The following is a 16,987-nucleotide window of genomic DNA, read 5'->3' as shown; positions in this document are numbered from 1 at the left end:
TTCTTGAAAACTAGCTGAGATAGAAGATGGATTTCTGTTGAATTCACACTGAAATTGTGAGCTCACACCTTATTGACAGCAGGGAACCACCCACAAAGAGTCCCCATGTCAGAGGTTAGCAATCTTTGTGGATGGTTCAGTGGAAAATCAATCCAGTGCTCAGCATCATTCAATGAAAGAAATTATTAGGGAAGAAATACACACTAACAGCTGTACATTCATAGAGGAATTTAAGGTCCATCAGTTTAATTCAATGAAATATCTGGATGCAGTCTCTAGACAAGGAAAAACCTGGCCTACAGCTCTCTGGGAGTAAATCTGAGAAGTATTTCCTTTTACCTGTTATTCTTTAATACCCTTTAAATCTCAGACAATTTATCTGTTTGTTGTATCTTTATTAGAAGCAGAAGTTCACACCCTGGCTGAGAAGAGTAGGCTCATGGTACACAAGGAACAGAGCCTGAAAGCTGAATAAATAGTGAAGAGAAGGGAAATTGAGACATGTTAAGGAAAGAGTGTTAATCTAAGAGATGTGGGAAGAGCTATAGGATGGTCATATTTCAGGTGGAAAGGGAAAAGTACATTTCTGACAGCCCCAGTGCTGCCTCCAGTGGTGATGTAGAAGTAAATTAGACACCCAGCTACTAATCACTGTTCTTAACAAAGGTTTAGGTGACTTTTCACAGCAGGAAGCATTAATGCCTCAGAGAAGCTGCTGTTAAGTCCTGTATGGTAACTTTTCCTGGATCACCTGGTCCTTCCAGCTTAGCTGAGTAGGTGTGGTGCATTTAAAGGCTCCTCAAAATGCAAATTTTTTGATATGCAGAACCTCAGGTTAGAAAATTAGCTCCATCTACTTAATTGCATCATTTGTGAGGAATTGTATTAAATCTCCTATGGAAATATGAAACTGCAAGATAGCTAACATGATTTTAGGGCTGTATAGTAATGGCACAGGAAGAATTTGGCTTTCTGAAATATTTTGTATATGGCTGTGATATTTCAGTCATACCTTTATCTAACTGACAAAGTGCAGCCAGGATGTTGTATGATGATCAAATGACTTTACACAATGAGGAGTCAAATATGGACTTGTGCTGTATATAAAATCTAATAAATAATTTAATTTAGCATTGCTGTGATTTTTTTCCTGCCTACCTTTCCTACCCTTTTTGGCAAATAGACCAAACCAGTAATCAGAGTAGGTCTGCTCCTTCATTACAATCAATGAAGGATTGAGATTTAAATCACTATACTTGAATCTGATTGGGAATTCACTGCAGCAGCTATATATCTGTAATAACAGCAAGAGGATACACTGATTCAAGGCTTCTGGCCTCAAGGATGTTCCTTATGTTGAATTAATATATTTATGTTAACTTTCCTAAAGTTTGAAATGGCAGCACAAGCCATTTAGCACATTTCTCAAGGATTTGTTTCAGTATTTTATTGTTCTTTAAGAAAAATTGAAACAGAAATTTTTCAGGTTTTTAGCATAGATCTTTTCATAGTTGATATTAAATATTGTTAAACATAACCCTGTTGCTTTTAAAAAAATATATCTTTGTTTCCTGGAGGTAATTTAAATGTGAGCAATGTGGAAATTTTGATGATAATGATTTATTGAATCATAGTTTAAGAGTGTCAGTCCAGACTTTTACAGCTAAGTAGTATAAAAGTAAATTGTTTATTGAAAGAACACTTTGCTATCTGTTGCTCTTACTGGCTTGCAAAGGCAACTACAAACTCCTCGTAGCCCTACATTCTTTTAGAACATCAGATAGCAATGGGATTGGATAGAAAGTTCAACAGCTCTTTTATTAGCTGTTTTCATTAACAGTAAACCCTGCACAATGCTGATGCTGGCCTGTTTGCAGCTGATGGAAAATGGAAATATAAATCATTAGAATCATGGGCATGCAAGCTAAACTCTCCAAGTTCAGTGAAATCCTCATTTTGTTCCAAAGCATCAGGGAAAAAACAACTCAGTGGAAAGAAAACAGGATTTGCATTCTGTGGAGATCAAAACCCCAGAATTCTTCAAAGCAAAGAGGAAATTGGGGAATTTTGTTCCTTCCTATAAGCATATTGATTTCAGCAAGGACAGGAAAAGCAGCTGATAGCAGGATGGCATCCCAGCAACCAGCACCTTCCTAAAATCAGTTGTGTGTGCTGTGAGCTTGTTAAGGGCCCTTATGGAGCCAAATCACTGTGTCAAACAGGAATAACTCCTGGTTAAATTGGTTCTCAGGAGTGGCTGTTTGTGTGTGAGAATCCAGTTTTGCAGGAGGTTTTTTTATCCTTCTCAAGGAAGATTTGTGTGAGCTCTTGAATCAAGAAGGGGAGAAAATACCATCAAAGTTGAATAGCTTTCCTTCTGCTGGGTCAGAAATATAATTGCAGTGTTTTCAGCCTTAACATAAATATCTGATGAAACTACAAATGAAGGCAAAGGAAAAAGCAAGGTTTTTTATGCTATTGAGCATTATTAAAAGGAAAACATTGTGTTGGTTGGCAAATGCGCTAAATTATAGAAACTAAATTATTTCCTTCATATCTGGAATGAAGAATAAAAGACGTGTTTTTAGGGCAGAGTGTGTTTTAGAATATGTGTTTTTAGGGCAGAGTTTTACAGAATATGGTTTATGGAAATAAAGAGAGAGTGAATGTGCAAACTGTATCAGGTGTTGCAGAGACATTTAATTCTTTATCTTGCAATCAGGAGAAGCTAAAATTGTCTGAAAAAAATTGTGGTAAACACAAAGAAATTATCAAAGCAATATATGCAGTATATATGTTAAATCTCCTGCCTAGTTCAGATAGATGTAGGGTACCTAGCTTAGATATCTTTTTAGTTTGGGCATTCTGATTGTGGACTTAAATCTGGAGTACTTTCAGTGAGTTTTCTTTTCTTCAAAAATACTTTCCTGTTTTCAATTTGTGCCTTATTTTTTCATTCCATCTATAACTCAAACTGTTATTTCTTGGCTAGTTATCCTTTCCTCTATGAAAAATGAATGTATTTATTTGTTCTAGGTCATATTTATATTTACTTTCAAGCTTCTGTAGATTTTCCATTTTTAATGAAATAATTAAGATTTACTAACTTAATTTTTTAAATGTTTCTGGCACAAAACTATTGTAAACATTTTTATTAAAAAAAATTCCAAATGGTGAAGAACAATGAAGGTTGCTCATGAACATGTTTAATTATATGTAACTGTACTAGATAGTTAGAATTCAATTTTTTCCTGTATTTATGGGTAAGGGTACCCTTATTTAGTTAAATTATATGATGAGTTAGTAAGGATTCTGCTTTTTGAAATTTTTTGACTTTTCAGATTTAATATTATCAATTAAAGTCACTTTATTATCACAGCATGGCTTGAAATAATATTTTTTTTATATTTAGGCATAGTTTAAAAAAACAGTTCTCCTGAGTATGTAAATTGTTGCTCAGGTCAGATCTTAGATGTTACTAGGATATCTTTGCTGTTGGTTGTAATACTTTGCCTTCTGTTCTGCATGAGTTGCACTCTGAAGGATGTGTGTCCTTGTGTTTCAGATTGGAGAATTTGTGTACCTGATTGAGGGATCAGGGGATTTACCTCTGACTTCAGAATTGCCTACCTTGGATAGTCCAAATGTTTTGCATGCTACCTCAGAAGGTACAGTGAATAGAAGGGAGAAGAGTAAAATACAGCAAATAATTTTTTAAAAATATTCTTTTATTTCTATGGATTTTTCTTATAATTATTATATACATGTGGTAAAAAAAAGAAGTTGTTTATACTGAAGTGTAAAAAATGCATTATAATGAATATATGCGACATTTCTTCTAATGTTTTCCAGTCCATTCTCTTCAGAACATCAGCTGGTTGTTGGTGATCTTCAGCTTGTATTGCTTTTAACATAGTCTACATAAATACTTTTTCATAATTTTTCTTATTTTCTTCTTCTAAATATAGGTTGCTAGCCATATGAAGCAGGACAAGTCATCTTATCTAGAATTTTTCTAGCTTTAGAACATGAGTTTTGTGTGCAGTGATGTGATATTCCAATGCTTTTGTCTTTAAATAGAGAGGGATAAACTCCTGTCAGTCTTGTTTCAGAAACAGTGTAGGACTTGACACTTGAAATAATTGACAACTGCTACTTGAAATAATTTCTGGTGGTTTCTTTTAGAGGAGATGAAAGATCATCTAGAGGGGTGAAAACATGGCTGTGTTGTGTAGGTAGCAGAAGGACTTTGGGTAAACTTTTAATACTGTCATAATGCTAGTAACACTAAAGTCTGGGATTCTTTTGTTAGCTAAGCTATTAGCTATTTCTTGTCCCTATTAGCTAAATTTTGGGTTGCATTTCAGTCTGCTAATTTTTACTTCCCTCTTATGTTGAAAAATAAAGTATTACAGGTTATAAATGGCATGTACTAGTTAATAGCATGTAACTAAACTTTGAAGGAATTTTGTATTCTTATTTTCTTTAGAGATTAGAAATTTTAAATACTCTCTGCAGTTCCACCAGCTGATAAACGTGGTGTGTGGTTTTGTTTTGCTCTTTCATTTCTTTGGGTTTTTTTAACAGATGAATGCACAGCACATCCAGTTTTATATTTGAAATGTGTACTTGGTCAGACTCTGGAGGAGAATCTGAAGATCCCATTGATCAATGAGCCAAGGGAGAGGGCCCTGGCTCTGGCTGCTCAGCAGCAGATGTCAGCTGTGGAGTATGAGAGGAGATTGATGACGGGGACTCTGCAGAGCAGCAGCGTTCGAGTTGCAACAGCGTTGTTGGGGCTGTCTGGAGTAGAGGTGAGAAACACAATCATCTGGTGCTGCAATTACATTTAGTTGTCCTTGATCTGTGGGACTGAATTGTTTTCATGTTTCAGGTGTGAAGTTATATTTTTTTCACATATCTAAAATCTGACAGTTACTGATCCCAATTCCCCCTCAGACACTGCAATATTTTACATGTTCATTCTGAAGCCACTTTGTCACCCCATTGCTATTATGGTGTCTATCCTTTAAAAAAAACTTGACTGCAGTTGAGAAAAGTACTAACAATTTACTTTTGAAAAATACCTGTTGATTAAAAAAGCTTTCATATTCCATGTAAAATGTATCTGTATTAGTAAATTTCATTATGCATATTTTTGTAAGAAATGGATTTTTTTTTCCGAAACCAATAAACCTTGAGAATAAATTAAGGAGACTTCTTTTTGTCTTGCAATCAATGAAAAATAGTTCTGAAAAGCCACAAGTTTTTCTAATAAGTTGTAGCTCCCCTTGTATAGATCATTCCAACCTATACATAGTTTCCTAAAATTTCAACATCTAGAAATAAAAGTTTCTCCCAAGGTAGTCCATTAAACAATCAGTTATTACTTGTGAATAAATTTATAATAATGATATTGCCAAATAAACAAGGCTTTTCCTCATGAAGAATTCTAGTATAGCCTTCTGAGGATGACAGGCTCCCTCTGGGTTTTAATTTCCCTTGTGCCCTGATGGTGCCTGGCCTCAGACCAATTGCTGGGCAGCAATGTTATTCCAGCTTTCCAGTTAGACAGTTCCTCAAGTAAGAGGAAAAGAATTTTCCCTTGTGATTTGGTGTTTCCAAATTTATGCCTTTTGTTTGAAAAGTAATAGAAAGCAAACAAAATGAGGGAAAATTACATTGTAACTTTCATCTGTTGTGTGTTTGGAGTAGGACAACAATTGTAATCGTGTCATCTAGAGTCAAGTAGTCTCCTTTGGGATTATGGCTAATCCACTGTTCTGGTAACATTTTATTGAGTTTTCATAATTCAAGTCCCTTAATATCACAGTAACTTAGCAAATACTTGATGAAAAGTCAAACTGCTCTGAAGTTGTGGATGGGATCAAGACTGAACATGATAGGAACACTCCTTGCACCACTGGACATGCTAAAATGCAATAGGAGTTCTAAAACCACATGTATTGTGGAAAACTGGAGGATAATTAGCTTAATTACCTTGTAAAACACATAATGGTGGATACTAGCACTGAATGAATTATCATGTGAGAAATGAAACTAATGTGCAGAAAAAAGTATTTTTTTCATGTACAGAAAGTCTTATACTTGCTTATGAAAAATACAGGGGAGAAGTTCTACTACTGGCATAGAAAAGAGTTTATACATTAAAAAATTCTCAATATCCACTATGCAGACTAAAATATGAAACATTCTTAAAAACTTTTTGTAATAAATTCTTGCCAACTATCTGTTTAAAGGTGATAACGTAGAAATTATGATTGCATTAACTGGAGAAAACTTTTTTGAGGGGGGTTGGTGTTCTGCAGTGAAAATTGGAGTTGAAGTATAGTTTTCAGTGGTCTAAATTCTCCCCTTTCCCCACCAAAAAAAACCCCAAAAAGGCAAAAAAGAAAAAAAGCCAATCTACAGCACCCATGGTTCAATGAATTACTTAGGTTCACAAAATCCTTTGGGGCAGAAGTTGTAGGTAAGAGATAAATCCAGAATGTTTGGAAATCTGTTGTTTTCTTTTGGATTTCTGTTCTACCTTTCTACTTGCTTCCTACAGGTAGAATCATGTTAGACAACAGATGGACAGAAGGGAAAATACCCTGCCATTAGTACTACTTGCTCCATTTTTTACTTGTCAAGTTGAAGAATAAATAAATAAATAATTGCATGATTTCCAGTCTGTGTGAACTGTAAATTTTAGTGATGTTTCCTTAAGTCACATAGAAAACAGTAGTAAAGATGGGCTGTGTTTTTGGAGTCAAACTGGATATTCATGATCAGTAACTTCAGGTATAATTTTTTATTTGACCCATCTATACACAGCAAAAGTCCTAGCTACTTCTTTACTATGTTTTTACTCGTTCTTTTTGTTGCCATAAGGAACAAAGGTCTATTTTGATTGTTTGAATTATTAGAATTAGTAACAAATAATGATTTTTAAATCTTTTTCCCATAAAATTATGTTACTTTCTTACCCTCCTGAGTGTTTCTTTATTTACTCCTAAAACAATTTTGGGTAGTAGTAAAGATAGTATAGGATAATATGGGAGCTCTCAGACACTGTTAAGATCGGATTTGACATTATAGTGAATAATTAACAAAGGCTGTTTTGCGAATAATTAGTAATGATGAATAAGACGAAACTGAAAGGGGAATGTTTAGGTGAACATAGATAACAAGGGAAGGAAGAGGATATTGGAAAAAAGATAAGAGACTATGGGAGAAGAACATGTTTAGACTGAAGTTGCTAAATGGACTAAATAGAGGAAAGTGAATTAAAAAGAAGTAACAATATGAGAATTCATTTACTTGTGAGTGTGAGGGAGAGGATGCTGCAGTCAGTGAAGTGAGACAAAATAACTTGTCTAATTTTAGACCCAATTGCTAGATACAGGAATTTTTCTTCATAGATGCCAATAATCTCCTTGTATAACCAGACATTATGATTGGAAAAGTCCTGTTGCACAAGAATCACAGAACTAAAGCTTTAAGTTTCTGCTGTGTCCACGTGTGCCCTCATTGTTAAACTATAAAAAGTATTTACTTATGCCCTGTTTTGCTTCCTTTTGAACGTGTCCTATCTGAGTGCGGACACCACATTTGCCATATTCCAGATGTTATAATATTGTGCATTTCCTTTTTATCCTGCTGTCCATGGGACTGAGCAACATGGACTGTTTTTATCTTGGTACACATGGAGTGTTTTTATCTTAGTGGTGTTGGTGAGTTTGGGTTTTGATCAAGGAAAAATGAATGGAGACCTTGTGCACTTGGGGCTGTGGCTGCTGCTCTTCAGCTGATGTTGCAAAGTCTCATCTCCACCTGTCCAGCTTGGATATTCACAGTTTGTGCTTTTCATAGGCACCCAGGGATCAAGAAGGATTTTTTGTGTTCTGTGTGATTATGGAAATTTGTAAGATCAGTGTAAAGAATCTGCTTCTTTTAAAAACTGGTGTGGGTTTTTTTTTGAAGGAAGAATCATGGTGTCCTTGAGCAGAGAAGGCACTGGAAATGAAAAAATTGCATTAGATACATTTGAGTGGGGATGAACTTTTCAGAAAAGGACCTGTGGTCAGATTTCAATTTGCTGAATTTACAAGTGAGACCAATGTCTTCTATATTACATCACTTATCTTTTGATATGGGATTAAGGGAGGTGGCAAACACGATTGATCACAGGGGTTCTGAGAGACCAAGATAATAAATTTCTTTATTCATGAGAAACAGTTTTAGAAGTTAATCTCTGGAAGGAAGAAATGGTGCTAAATTAGGAATTGAAGAACAGTAATATGCAAGAAAGGAGAGAAGTGCCTCAGAACCCTGTAACATAATCTGCCACCCTTCACACATAGAAAGTGCAGGTGGCACATCCGAGAAAATACCTTGGAAAATAAAAAAAAGTTCTTGAAACTTTCAAGATCAAGTTGAATTCTGATGCTTTATATACCCTCCATTCATTTTTCAAAAAATTATTCTAAGTAAATAAATAATCCTGGGAATTGAATGCAAATACTATTAGCTGGTAATAAGACTTCCACACTTGGAATATCATGAACTATCAGGTTGATGAAGTAAAAGTTCTTGGAATCTGTCTTTTTTTGCAGTAGAGACGCCTTAGATCTGCACTGATCATGGGAGTTAAAAAAATATTAAATTCTATGTAACTCTCAGAGCCCGCAAAGATGTTAAAAATTGGAGCAGTTGCAACATTCATCTGAATTGTGTTGATTTTCTCTTGGAAATGTTAGCCTGTGAGGCAGCAAAGTTTAGTCTTGTGTATGGTTGCAGAATTTTCTTTTTCCACTAGGACTCTGATTAAAAATGTTTTCATCCTTGTTTACAAGGTGCCAGGAAGTATTTGAAATGTTCATAGATTATGTAATACTGACCAACTGGGTTTTTTCCTAACCTATATTTAAAAATGAGATAACATGAACCAGTATCTTAAAAAAAGTCTTTCAGCGAGTTTTTAAATAATAGGACATTTCTTCAAGGTAATTATAATTCAAATGTGATCAGTGCTCCAGGAAAGGTCATCTTACAATTATATTGTCAATTAAAATTTAACAAAACTGTGTAATCATGTTGGATTTTTATGTCAGTGTTGGAAAATAATCTAGTTATGAAAATCATTTTTAGGTATAAATTTATATTTGATTATGCAGAAGATCAAGTCAAATTTAAACTGGTAAATGCATGTAATTCTTTTGGTTAGGAACCTACTATTACAAGTTAGAATGATTTTTTTTTCCCACTGCAAAGTGTTCTGGCATTTCACTCCTATCAGAGAGAAGTGGAACTTGCAATTAATATGGCAATTGAATTATTTGTACTTATTGATTTTTTAATTAATTTTGTGTGCGTTTGAGAGGGAGTAATGTCAGAGTCCAGTCCTGTATGATAGAAATGAGTGAATAGTGAGCTCAGATTCTCAACTCACATAACAATTTTTCCTGTTCCTTCTGTAAATTATATTTGCACAAGGTTGTGCAAATACAGCAGTACAAAAACTATCCTAAGAATTTGGTTTGATGTGAAATTTTTAGTCGAATACATCTTTCCAGTTTCTCTTCATATAACAAGAATTTTGAAGAATTATCTGTTTCTATATTTATTGTGCCAAGAAACCTATATTAACAGCTAAATGTTAACAGATTCCCAGAGTCCATATGTACTTTTTGTTTAACACTGTATTAACACTATGGAAGAGTAGATTAATGATCAAAACAAAGCAATGTCAGAATGTGGATCTGCTTTCTAAAGCCAGCAAGGGAATGTGAGACTTGTATTAAAACGGGGGAAAAAAGCAAACCAAAAAAACTCCACACCAACACAATGCTGAGCCCAAGTCTAGTTGATTTAATTTGACCATGTTATATGTAATGGTGATCTTTCAGAACAATTGTTTTTACTTTTACATTGAGTTTTTGAATTCCCTCAATGGATTTACACTCCTTGGCCTACTGAAATATGTACTTTGATACCTGCAGTCCTGGCAGTGTTTTACAGCAAAAGACTTTGAGAATAAACCAGTTTGCTTAACAAAAGATGAATATTTCCATATTTATATCTGCCCTAGGTTTACTTCAAGATAATTCACAACAGTCATTAATTCAAAGCCTTGTCTGTAAAAAAGAAATTACTCAGTTTAAAATTTGTTCAGCTTACAGTTACTCTTGAGCATTGCAATTGTAGTGTGTTATTGGATTGAAAATGACAATTTTGAGCAAGTAGTGTATTAAATCATTGCAGTATTTTTGTAATGTTATCCTACAGGAGTCAAATTAAGTTCATTAAGAGGTTCAGATGCCTGTATTGAGCTTGCCTTAATATACTGTGCTAATCCTTTACTAATGTGTTTTATGCTGTTGATTAGCAATGCTTTTACCAAGAGGAGCTAACTTATCTCTGGAATTGATTCTAAATGCCCATATTTCTAAAATACATTTTCAACATTAAAATATCATTTAGGTAATAGTTATCCCTTGCCAAAAAGCAAAATAACTTTTCTCTTTCATGCTTCTTATTACTCAGAAAACTTTATGAAGTGGGAGAAGAAGCACCTTTCTATCATTGATACAAAATATTTTTTAGTTAAGATTTTTTTTTTCTTTTCTCACCTCTCCTGCATATGCATGAAGGCTAGCAGAGCTTATTTCTGGGTAGGCTATGGTTTTACTGTAAATTTCAAAATGCATTATTCTTAAACAAATGTTTCAGATACATGATGTCTAAAAATACCTTACAAGTCAGTTTTTATTTGGAAGGATCACTCAAAATTGCTATGTAAGTTTCTTAATTCCCAATTTAATTTTAGAACTAAGCTAAATTCTTTAAAAATTAGAAAATGTGGTATTTCTCAACCTGAAAATGTGTGATTGCTCAGCTGTGTACATTATTGCTTTGCTTGCAGAGACGTGCCCTGCTGAAGCCTCGCCGGCACCCCTCCGAGATGAAGCATGTGGATTACAGTGTAGAACTGAGCATAAAACACGTCTTTGAGGTTCCTAAAAAGTTCTCTATTCCAGTGTTATCTTCAGCCAGAGTTATTTTGGACCCTCCATCAGCCAAATACCCTACATCTCAGAAAACAGGTAATAGTCTTTAAGGTGATGAATTTGACTGTATTCTTTCGCAAATATAAATTTTTTTTAAGGTTTTCCTGAGTGGATACAGAAAATGATCTTTCTTTCCTTTCTACTATTGATCAAATTTGCCTTTCTTGTCACTACCCAAGTTGTAAATATTAGCTCAAACCAGTGCTTTCACTTGCCATTGGTTTATTGGTTTTCTCAAAGGCACACAAGCACTTGCTCTAAAGGACAAATTAATTAGGTCTGTTTATCTGTCAGATCCTGAATTTGTGCTCCCTTCCCATTTCTTCCTTCCACTTCTCATCCAGCACTGATCTATGTTCAGATTGTGCCACTCATATCACATCTCTTTTCTTGTTTGCCCTCCTCAATCAGCCAGAGGGAGATTTCAGCTCATGGTGAATGAACAGGTCTACGTTACCTTTCAGAGTGATCTTGCCATCTTTGGTCAGTCTGTTGTCTCTAATTTTTCTAGTATCTTAAATTTTATACAGAAATCTTATAGGTTTTTTAAAAATGCTTTATTTGAACCTATAAAGCACTCTAGGTTGCATTTCTTAAAAAACCTCACAAACAACCTGAGCCATTGAGAGAGCTGGAGTTTGGTGAAAGGAGCCTCAGGGGGGAACTTCATGCAAATTTGTAGAAACTTGAATTATACACATTCCATATCTAGTTTTGTTTCACCAGTCCTTAACCATTTAAGTCCTTTGCATATTTTTGCAGTTCACTTTTCCAAGTGTCACTGGAATCAGTTGTGCTTTCAGGGTTTTTGTTTTGACACTCAATGTGTACCTTGGGTTTTTTTATTCTATTCTGGAATAATAAAAAGAATATCTTATTTTTTTCTGGAGGAGTCTTTATTACAGATATTTTTTTTTGAAATAGAATTTAACTGCTATAAAAAAATTTAGGGTGTGTTTTTAGGAAGATGGTATCAATAGTTATGGCAGTATTAGAGGCAGGATTGGTGAGGGACTACAGGATGAGCAGTCAGAAGTTGTAGAATTGATGTGACACTGGAGGCTGGAATATGTCATGTGTGGCAAGATATTTAAATCCTACTAGAAACTCCTTCATTGTCAAGTTAATAACAACGTGTTTGTGTCATAATTACTGTAGAGGTGAACTAAAAATAGTTAATGGCTTTGCTGAGTGTTTTAGGAGATTCTTTGTATTACGCTGTAGAAGAGCAGAATCACATCTGGGGGAAAGAGAGCCAGCTCTGCACACACAGATCTGGTGTCCTGCCAGGATCTCCATCATGGTCACACAACAAAGATTCTCAACTGACCAGCTGAGAGATCACTGTTTCTTAGCAACTGCTCAAATTATTTTAAAAGTTGAAATGCGAATGAATATATCTGAAAAATTTAGAATATTAATTGCATTGTATTCACTACAAAAATGTAGTGAATAAATGGCATTCTAGAAAAGAATGTAGTAAATGGATGACTACTATAATATATACTATAATAAATTATAGTAAGGAAGTAGTTATTTTACTCTTAGCTCATGCTGCTTCTTTATTCATCCAAAGATATTGAACAAATTCTTGAAAGAGGACAGTCATCAATGTAAAGTCAGAAATTAGATAATACTGCAGTGTACATAATCTTTTTGATATGTTTTTTTTCTTTCTAGGATGGGTAATAGTTACATGAGGAAGTAGAAATGTCAAGATGATGCAGAAAAATAAATGAGGCTTTTGTAGTGAATTCAGAGAGGTGCTGAGGTAAAGAACATCCAGGAAGGGAAGCTGAGATAACCAGCAAAATAGCATGAAAACAAATATGTGTTCAGTAGGAAGACAGTGCCAACTGATTCAGTGTATTTATTACATTAATCAGGAGACACAGGATGATTTACAGGCTCTCAGAAAACCTAATATTGTGACAGAAGTCCCCAGCTGGTGGTCCTGGGCAAAGCATTGGTCTCATCTGAAAATTCTGACATCCTTGTCTGAGAAAGCAGGAATATTTTAGCCATGGTGGTGGCTTTCCTCAGGGTGGGAATTGTTGGTTCTCTGAAGAAATGACACTGCTTATATTTATGAAGATAAACAAAGGTGGAAGCAAGCTGACTAAAACCAATCTTTGGATCAGAATTTCTTAGATTGCAGTAGCAGGAAGTGTGCAACGAGTGTTTTATGAACTCTGCCAAGAGGGAATTAGATGGTAAAAAACTCAATGCCACTCAAAACATTTTCTTGGAAAACAGATCTTGTTAATGACCTTATTACATTTTTGGCACTGTTTACAGATCAAATAGATAAAAAGAGTACAATTTGCTTACCTTACTTCAAGTGTGATATCTTGATCAAAACCACTGCATATTTGCATGGATCTAAAATAATACTTCTCTAAGATTGAAAACCATTAGCAAATGTTAATTCATCATTGGAGAGTAATCAGAAAGGGAGCCCTTAGGAACCAGTAGTTATTGCACAATGTTAGCTACATTTCACTAATGGGAAGATTATACAAAGTCTTTGTTGAGTGAGGAATGACACAGATTTTGTGAAAGAAGATAGTTGGAGCTCTTACATAGTTATAAGCTATGAATTTTAGTGCAAGCAATTATGTAATTATATATTTGGAAAAGAGTCTGCATGCTAAACCATTTGGTATGGTTTAACCACATCATAAGTGTGGTTAACCAAAGATGGTTGTTTACCTTTGTCTGGGATGCTGTGAAAGAATGAAAAGAATAAAATATCAAGTGGGATTAAAATAATGGCTCCAAATTTTAGCAACAGAGAAGTAGCATCCAAAACCAGCTCCATGCTTCACCAAACTAACAAGTTCCTTCTAAAGGTGAAAGCACAAGAAACTTTGAACAGACAGGTTTTTTTTATGGCTCAGATTGTAACTTCAGTTGTAACTTTACTTGCCAGTGTCACTGACTTTGTAATGCATATATATGTTTATAATCTTTATAATTATTTAAGATTTCCTGCCATGCAGTCTTATTTCACAAAACTGCACCTGTGTAAGTGAGCATGCTCTTCCTGCAGGTAAGGACCATGTTCAGTCAGCCCTGTTATATTATCTCTGAATATCTTTTAAAAGTGTTTTTTCTGCTGAATATTTGCTGGTCATGTCCATCAGCAAAACACTCACTGTGGTTAGGAAAGAAGGAAATACCTGAGGATTTTCAAGCAGAACTGTGAAAACCAGTGGAAAAAGTGCTGTTTGTCTTTTCAGCAAATAATCAGCTCAAAATCAGCTTCAACGAAGTTTTAGCTAAGCAGAACAACTTCTTAGGCAGTTGAATTTCTTTGAAAAACATTGTTTTTATGCTAAATAATGTGACTTATCAAAGATGAAATAACATAGGTAGAAAGGGAAGGATGGGCTTTGTTTTGCAGTCTTGCAAAACATTTTGATGTCTCCCAAAATGTTTGAGAAATCTGCAAAGCAGCAGAATACCCATCTCACAGTGTGAACCAAAGCTGTCATCCTTACTTCCCACTCACTTTTTTGACATCAGCTCCATTGTTCTTTCATCAAAGGATTCTTTGTAAAATTTTGAAAAACAAGGGTCCTTGAATGCATAACTTAAAAAATACAGTGCAGGTATGGAAAAGTGCTGTTATTGTACCATGAAGGAGAACACAATACTGGAACAGCACATCCAGTTCTTGTTCCACACTTTAGACAGAAGATTGCAAATGAGGAAGGGCTCAGCCAAATTTTATAGTAATTTTTAAGGTCTTGAAAGATTGAATACCTTGATGACTCCATGATCTCTGAGGGAAAGAGGTTCCTTTCAGGTTACCTGTAATTATTTAAAAAGGGAAAATATGTCTGACTGTGAAGACTGTTAATGTAAAGACTATGCAGAAAGTACAGCACTTTCTACCTAAGACAGAGATTTGTAATGAAACAATTTATGATTCCTGTAAAATTATGTGAATGAGAGGTTTGTCAAATATGAACAAACTCAAGAGGAACAGAAATCTTTCTACCACTCAATCTTTTAAAAAAGAAAGTGGAATCTTACCTAAGATACACACTTTTGTTCCAATTATCAGGTTAGGGCTTAATATAAGAACTAGTTGGTGAAATTCTAATGCTAAGAGAAACGTCCAATAATATGTGTTTTGGTATTAAGTAAGGATTTTTCCCAGAATTAGGAAATTCTGGAATTTTCTGGAACAGGCTATGCCTTTGCACATTGTAACATGACACTGACAATTGCTTTGAGTAATGGAAACATAAAAGTTCCTGAGACAGAGCAGCTCACAGAGCTGCCTGTGACAGTTCATCAATACTGAACCATCCAAGTACTTTATAAGAAGGGCTTCCTGTTAATTTGGTTTTCTTTTATTTCAGATTTTTTTTTTTTTGCAATCTTCTGCCTTGAAATGACTTTACATTGCCACTTGTGCTATTAGCAGAGAACCTGATAGCAATACCCTTGGAGTAGACATATTTTAAAGGAAAGAAAATATATGGGAGTAAATGGTTGATAATAATTGCTGTTCTAAACATTGCAGCAGCACATGTCAGTACCAGCATATCAATGCCTTATTTTATTCTTTTTAATAATAACCAAATCCCAACATGGCATGATAAGTACACAAATATATTCCATCAGTAATGATAGATTTGTGCAGTTCTATAAGGTAATGGTAGATTTTAATTTTCAAATAGTTATGCCCCTAAGCAAGTGTGTCCTGATAAGCAATTTCTGTATTTTACATGTGCCTTGTTGAACTTTTCTAAGGCAAGCAGGCACTAGGAATGCTTTTTGTCAATTTTTTTGTCATGGTTTAGGGTTTTTCCTATATTTATAAAAACAAACATTGAAAACCTAGGCATGAATACAAAACTAAAACATTTTTCTGATAGCTGGGTTGTACTATTGCACATCAAAATTTTCCATATAAATAAGTAAAGCTTACAATTAATTTTAAATGAAAAATGTTGTTCCACCTTGCTATCTAATTTAGATTCAGTGTCACAAGCTAATATTAGAGTTCTCTTGCCTCTTCCTACAGGATTTGACAATGTTGGCTCCCTACTGTTACACTTAATAAGAATATCCAAGAAATGTTCTCTTGTTTTTCTTTTTTCCCCCCTTTCTACCCAGTGAATGATGAAAAATCCTTTTCTACAGAACTATCAGGAATTGTTAGTTATTTTCTATTTTCTCAATAATTGTTCGTATAGTTAATTTATTCAGATTGTTCTGACTTCTTTGTGGCTTCTGGTAAAGCTACTAGTGACTTAATTTTCTCTCTTTAAAAAAAAAAGAAAATATTTCTTCAGAGAAATCTTGATTGAAAAAAGAAAGGAACTGCACCATAGAAGTCTCTAGCTAACTCTTATTATATCTTTTCACTATAAGCCTTCATTACTAATTGTGCATTAACTTACCATTTTGCAGTAAGTGATATAAAAGACTTGGTTTTGACCCTCTCTCCTTGTAATATTTCCTTATGCATTCAGTGCAGTCTTTGTAAGAGTTCTGAGCCCTCTTCCTTGTCTGTAGGAAAATTTGTTTAGTCTTCCAGTCACAAAAAAATCAGTTTTGAAATTTTTTTGTAAATTTTGAGTGTGTGTTTTAGAGTGAACTTAGCTCTTTGTTGTGTTTTGAGATCAAGAGTTTTTGAATTATTATTCTATTTTATTAGTGTAATTCCTTATAATTTGGCTAATCCCTTTCAGCAGGAGCTCTTCATCAAATGGCTTAAGAAAACATCTTCATGACATGATTCTTAAAGCTGTATTAAGTAAACTTGGCAGCATTGCTCACTGGAGTAGTGTCTGCTTGTTTCTAGAGTGCCTGTGAGTATTTTTCATAAATATTAGGCTCAATGATTATTAAACAACCAGCCCCCTACAACTACTTTATGTAGTCCCACACAGCCC

General features: G+C 34.5%; 1 protein-coding gene across 1 annotated transcript in view; it reads left to right on the top strand.

The window, feature by feature from the left end:
* The window catches only part of CFAP47 (cilia and flagella associated protein 47), a 261,632-nt gene that overhangs the window by 95,201 nt on the left and 149,444 nt on the right, over positions 1-16,987 (top strand). The window contains exons 43-45 of the mRNA XM_058800177.1: positions 3,566-3,668; positions 4,588-4,814; positions 10,928-11,108. Of these exons, the coding sequence (XP_058656160.1) occupies positions 3,566-3,668; positions 4,588-4,814; positions 10,928-11,108 (511 nt within the window). The remainder of the gene's footprint in view (positions 1-3,565; positions 3,669-4,587; positions 4,815-10,927; positions 11,109-16,987) is intronic.

Source organism: Ammospiza caudacuta, chromosome 2 (genome assembly GCF_027887145.1).
Source record: "Ammospiza caudacuta isolate bAmmCau1 chromosome 2, bAmmCau1.pri, whole genome shotgun sequence".
Taxonomy (NCBI): Eukaryota; Metazoa; Chordata; class Aves; order Passeriformes; family Passerellidae; genus Ammospiza; species Ammospiza caudacuta.
The sequence above is the reverse complement of the archived record's forward strand: the minus strand, read 5'-3'. Positions and strand labels throughout refer to the sequence as shown.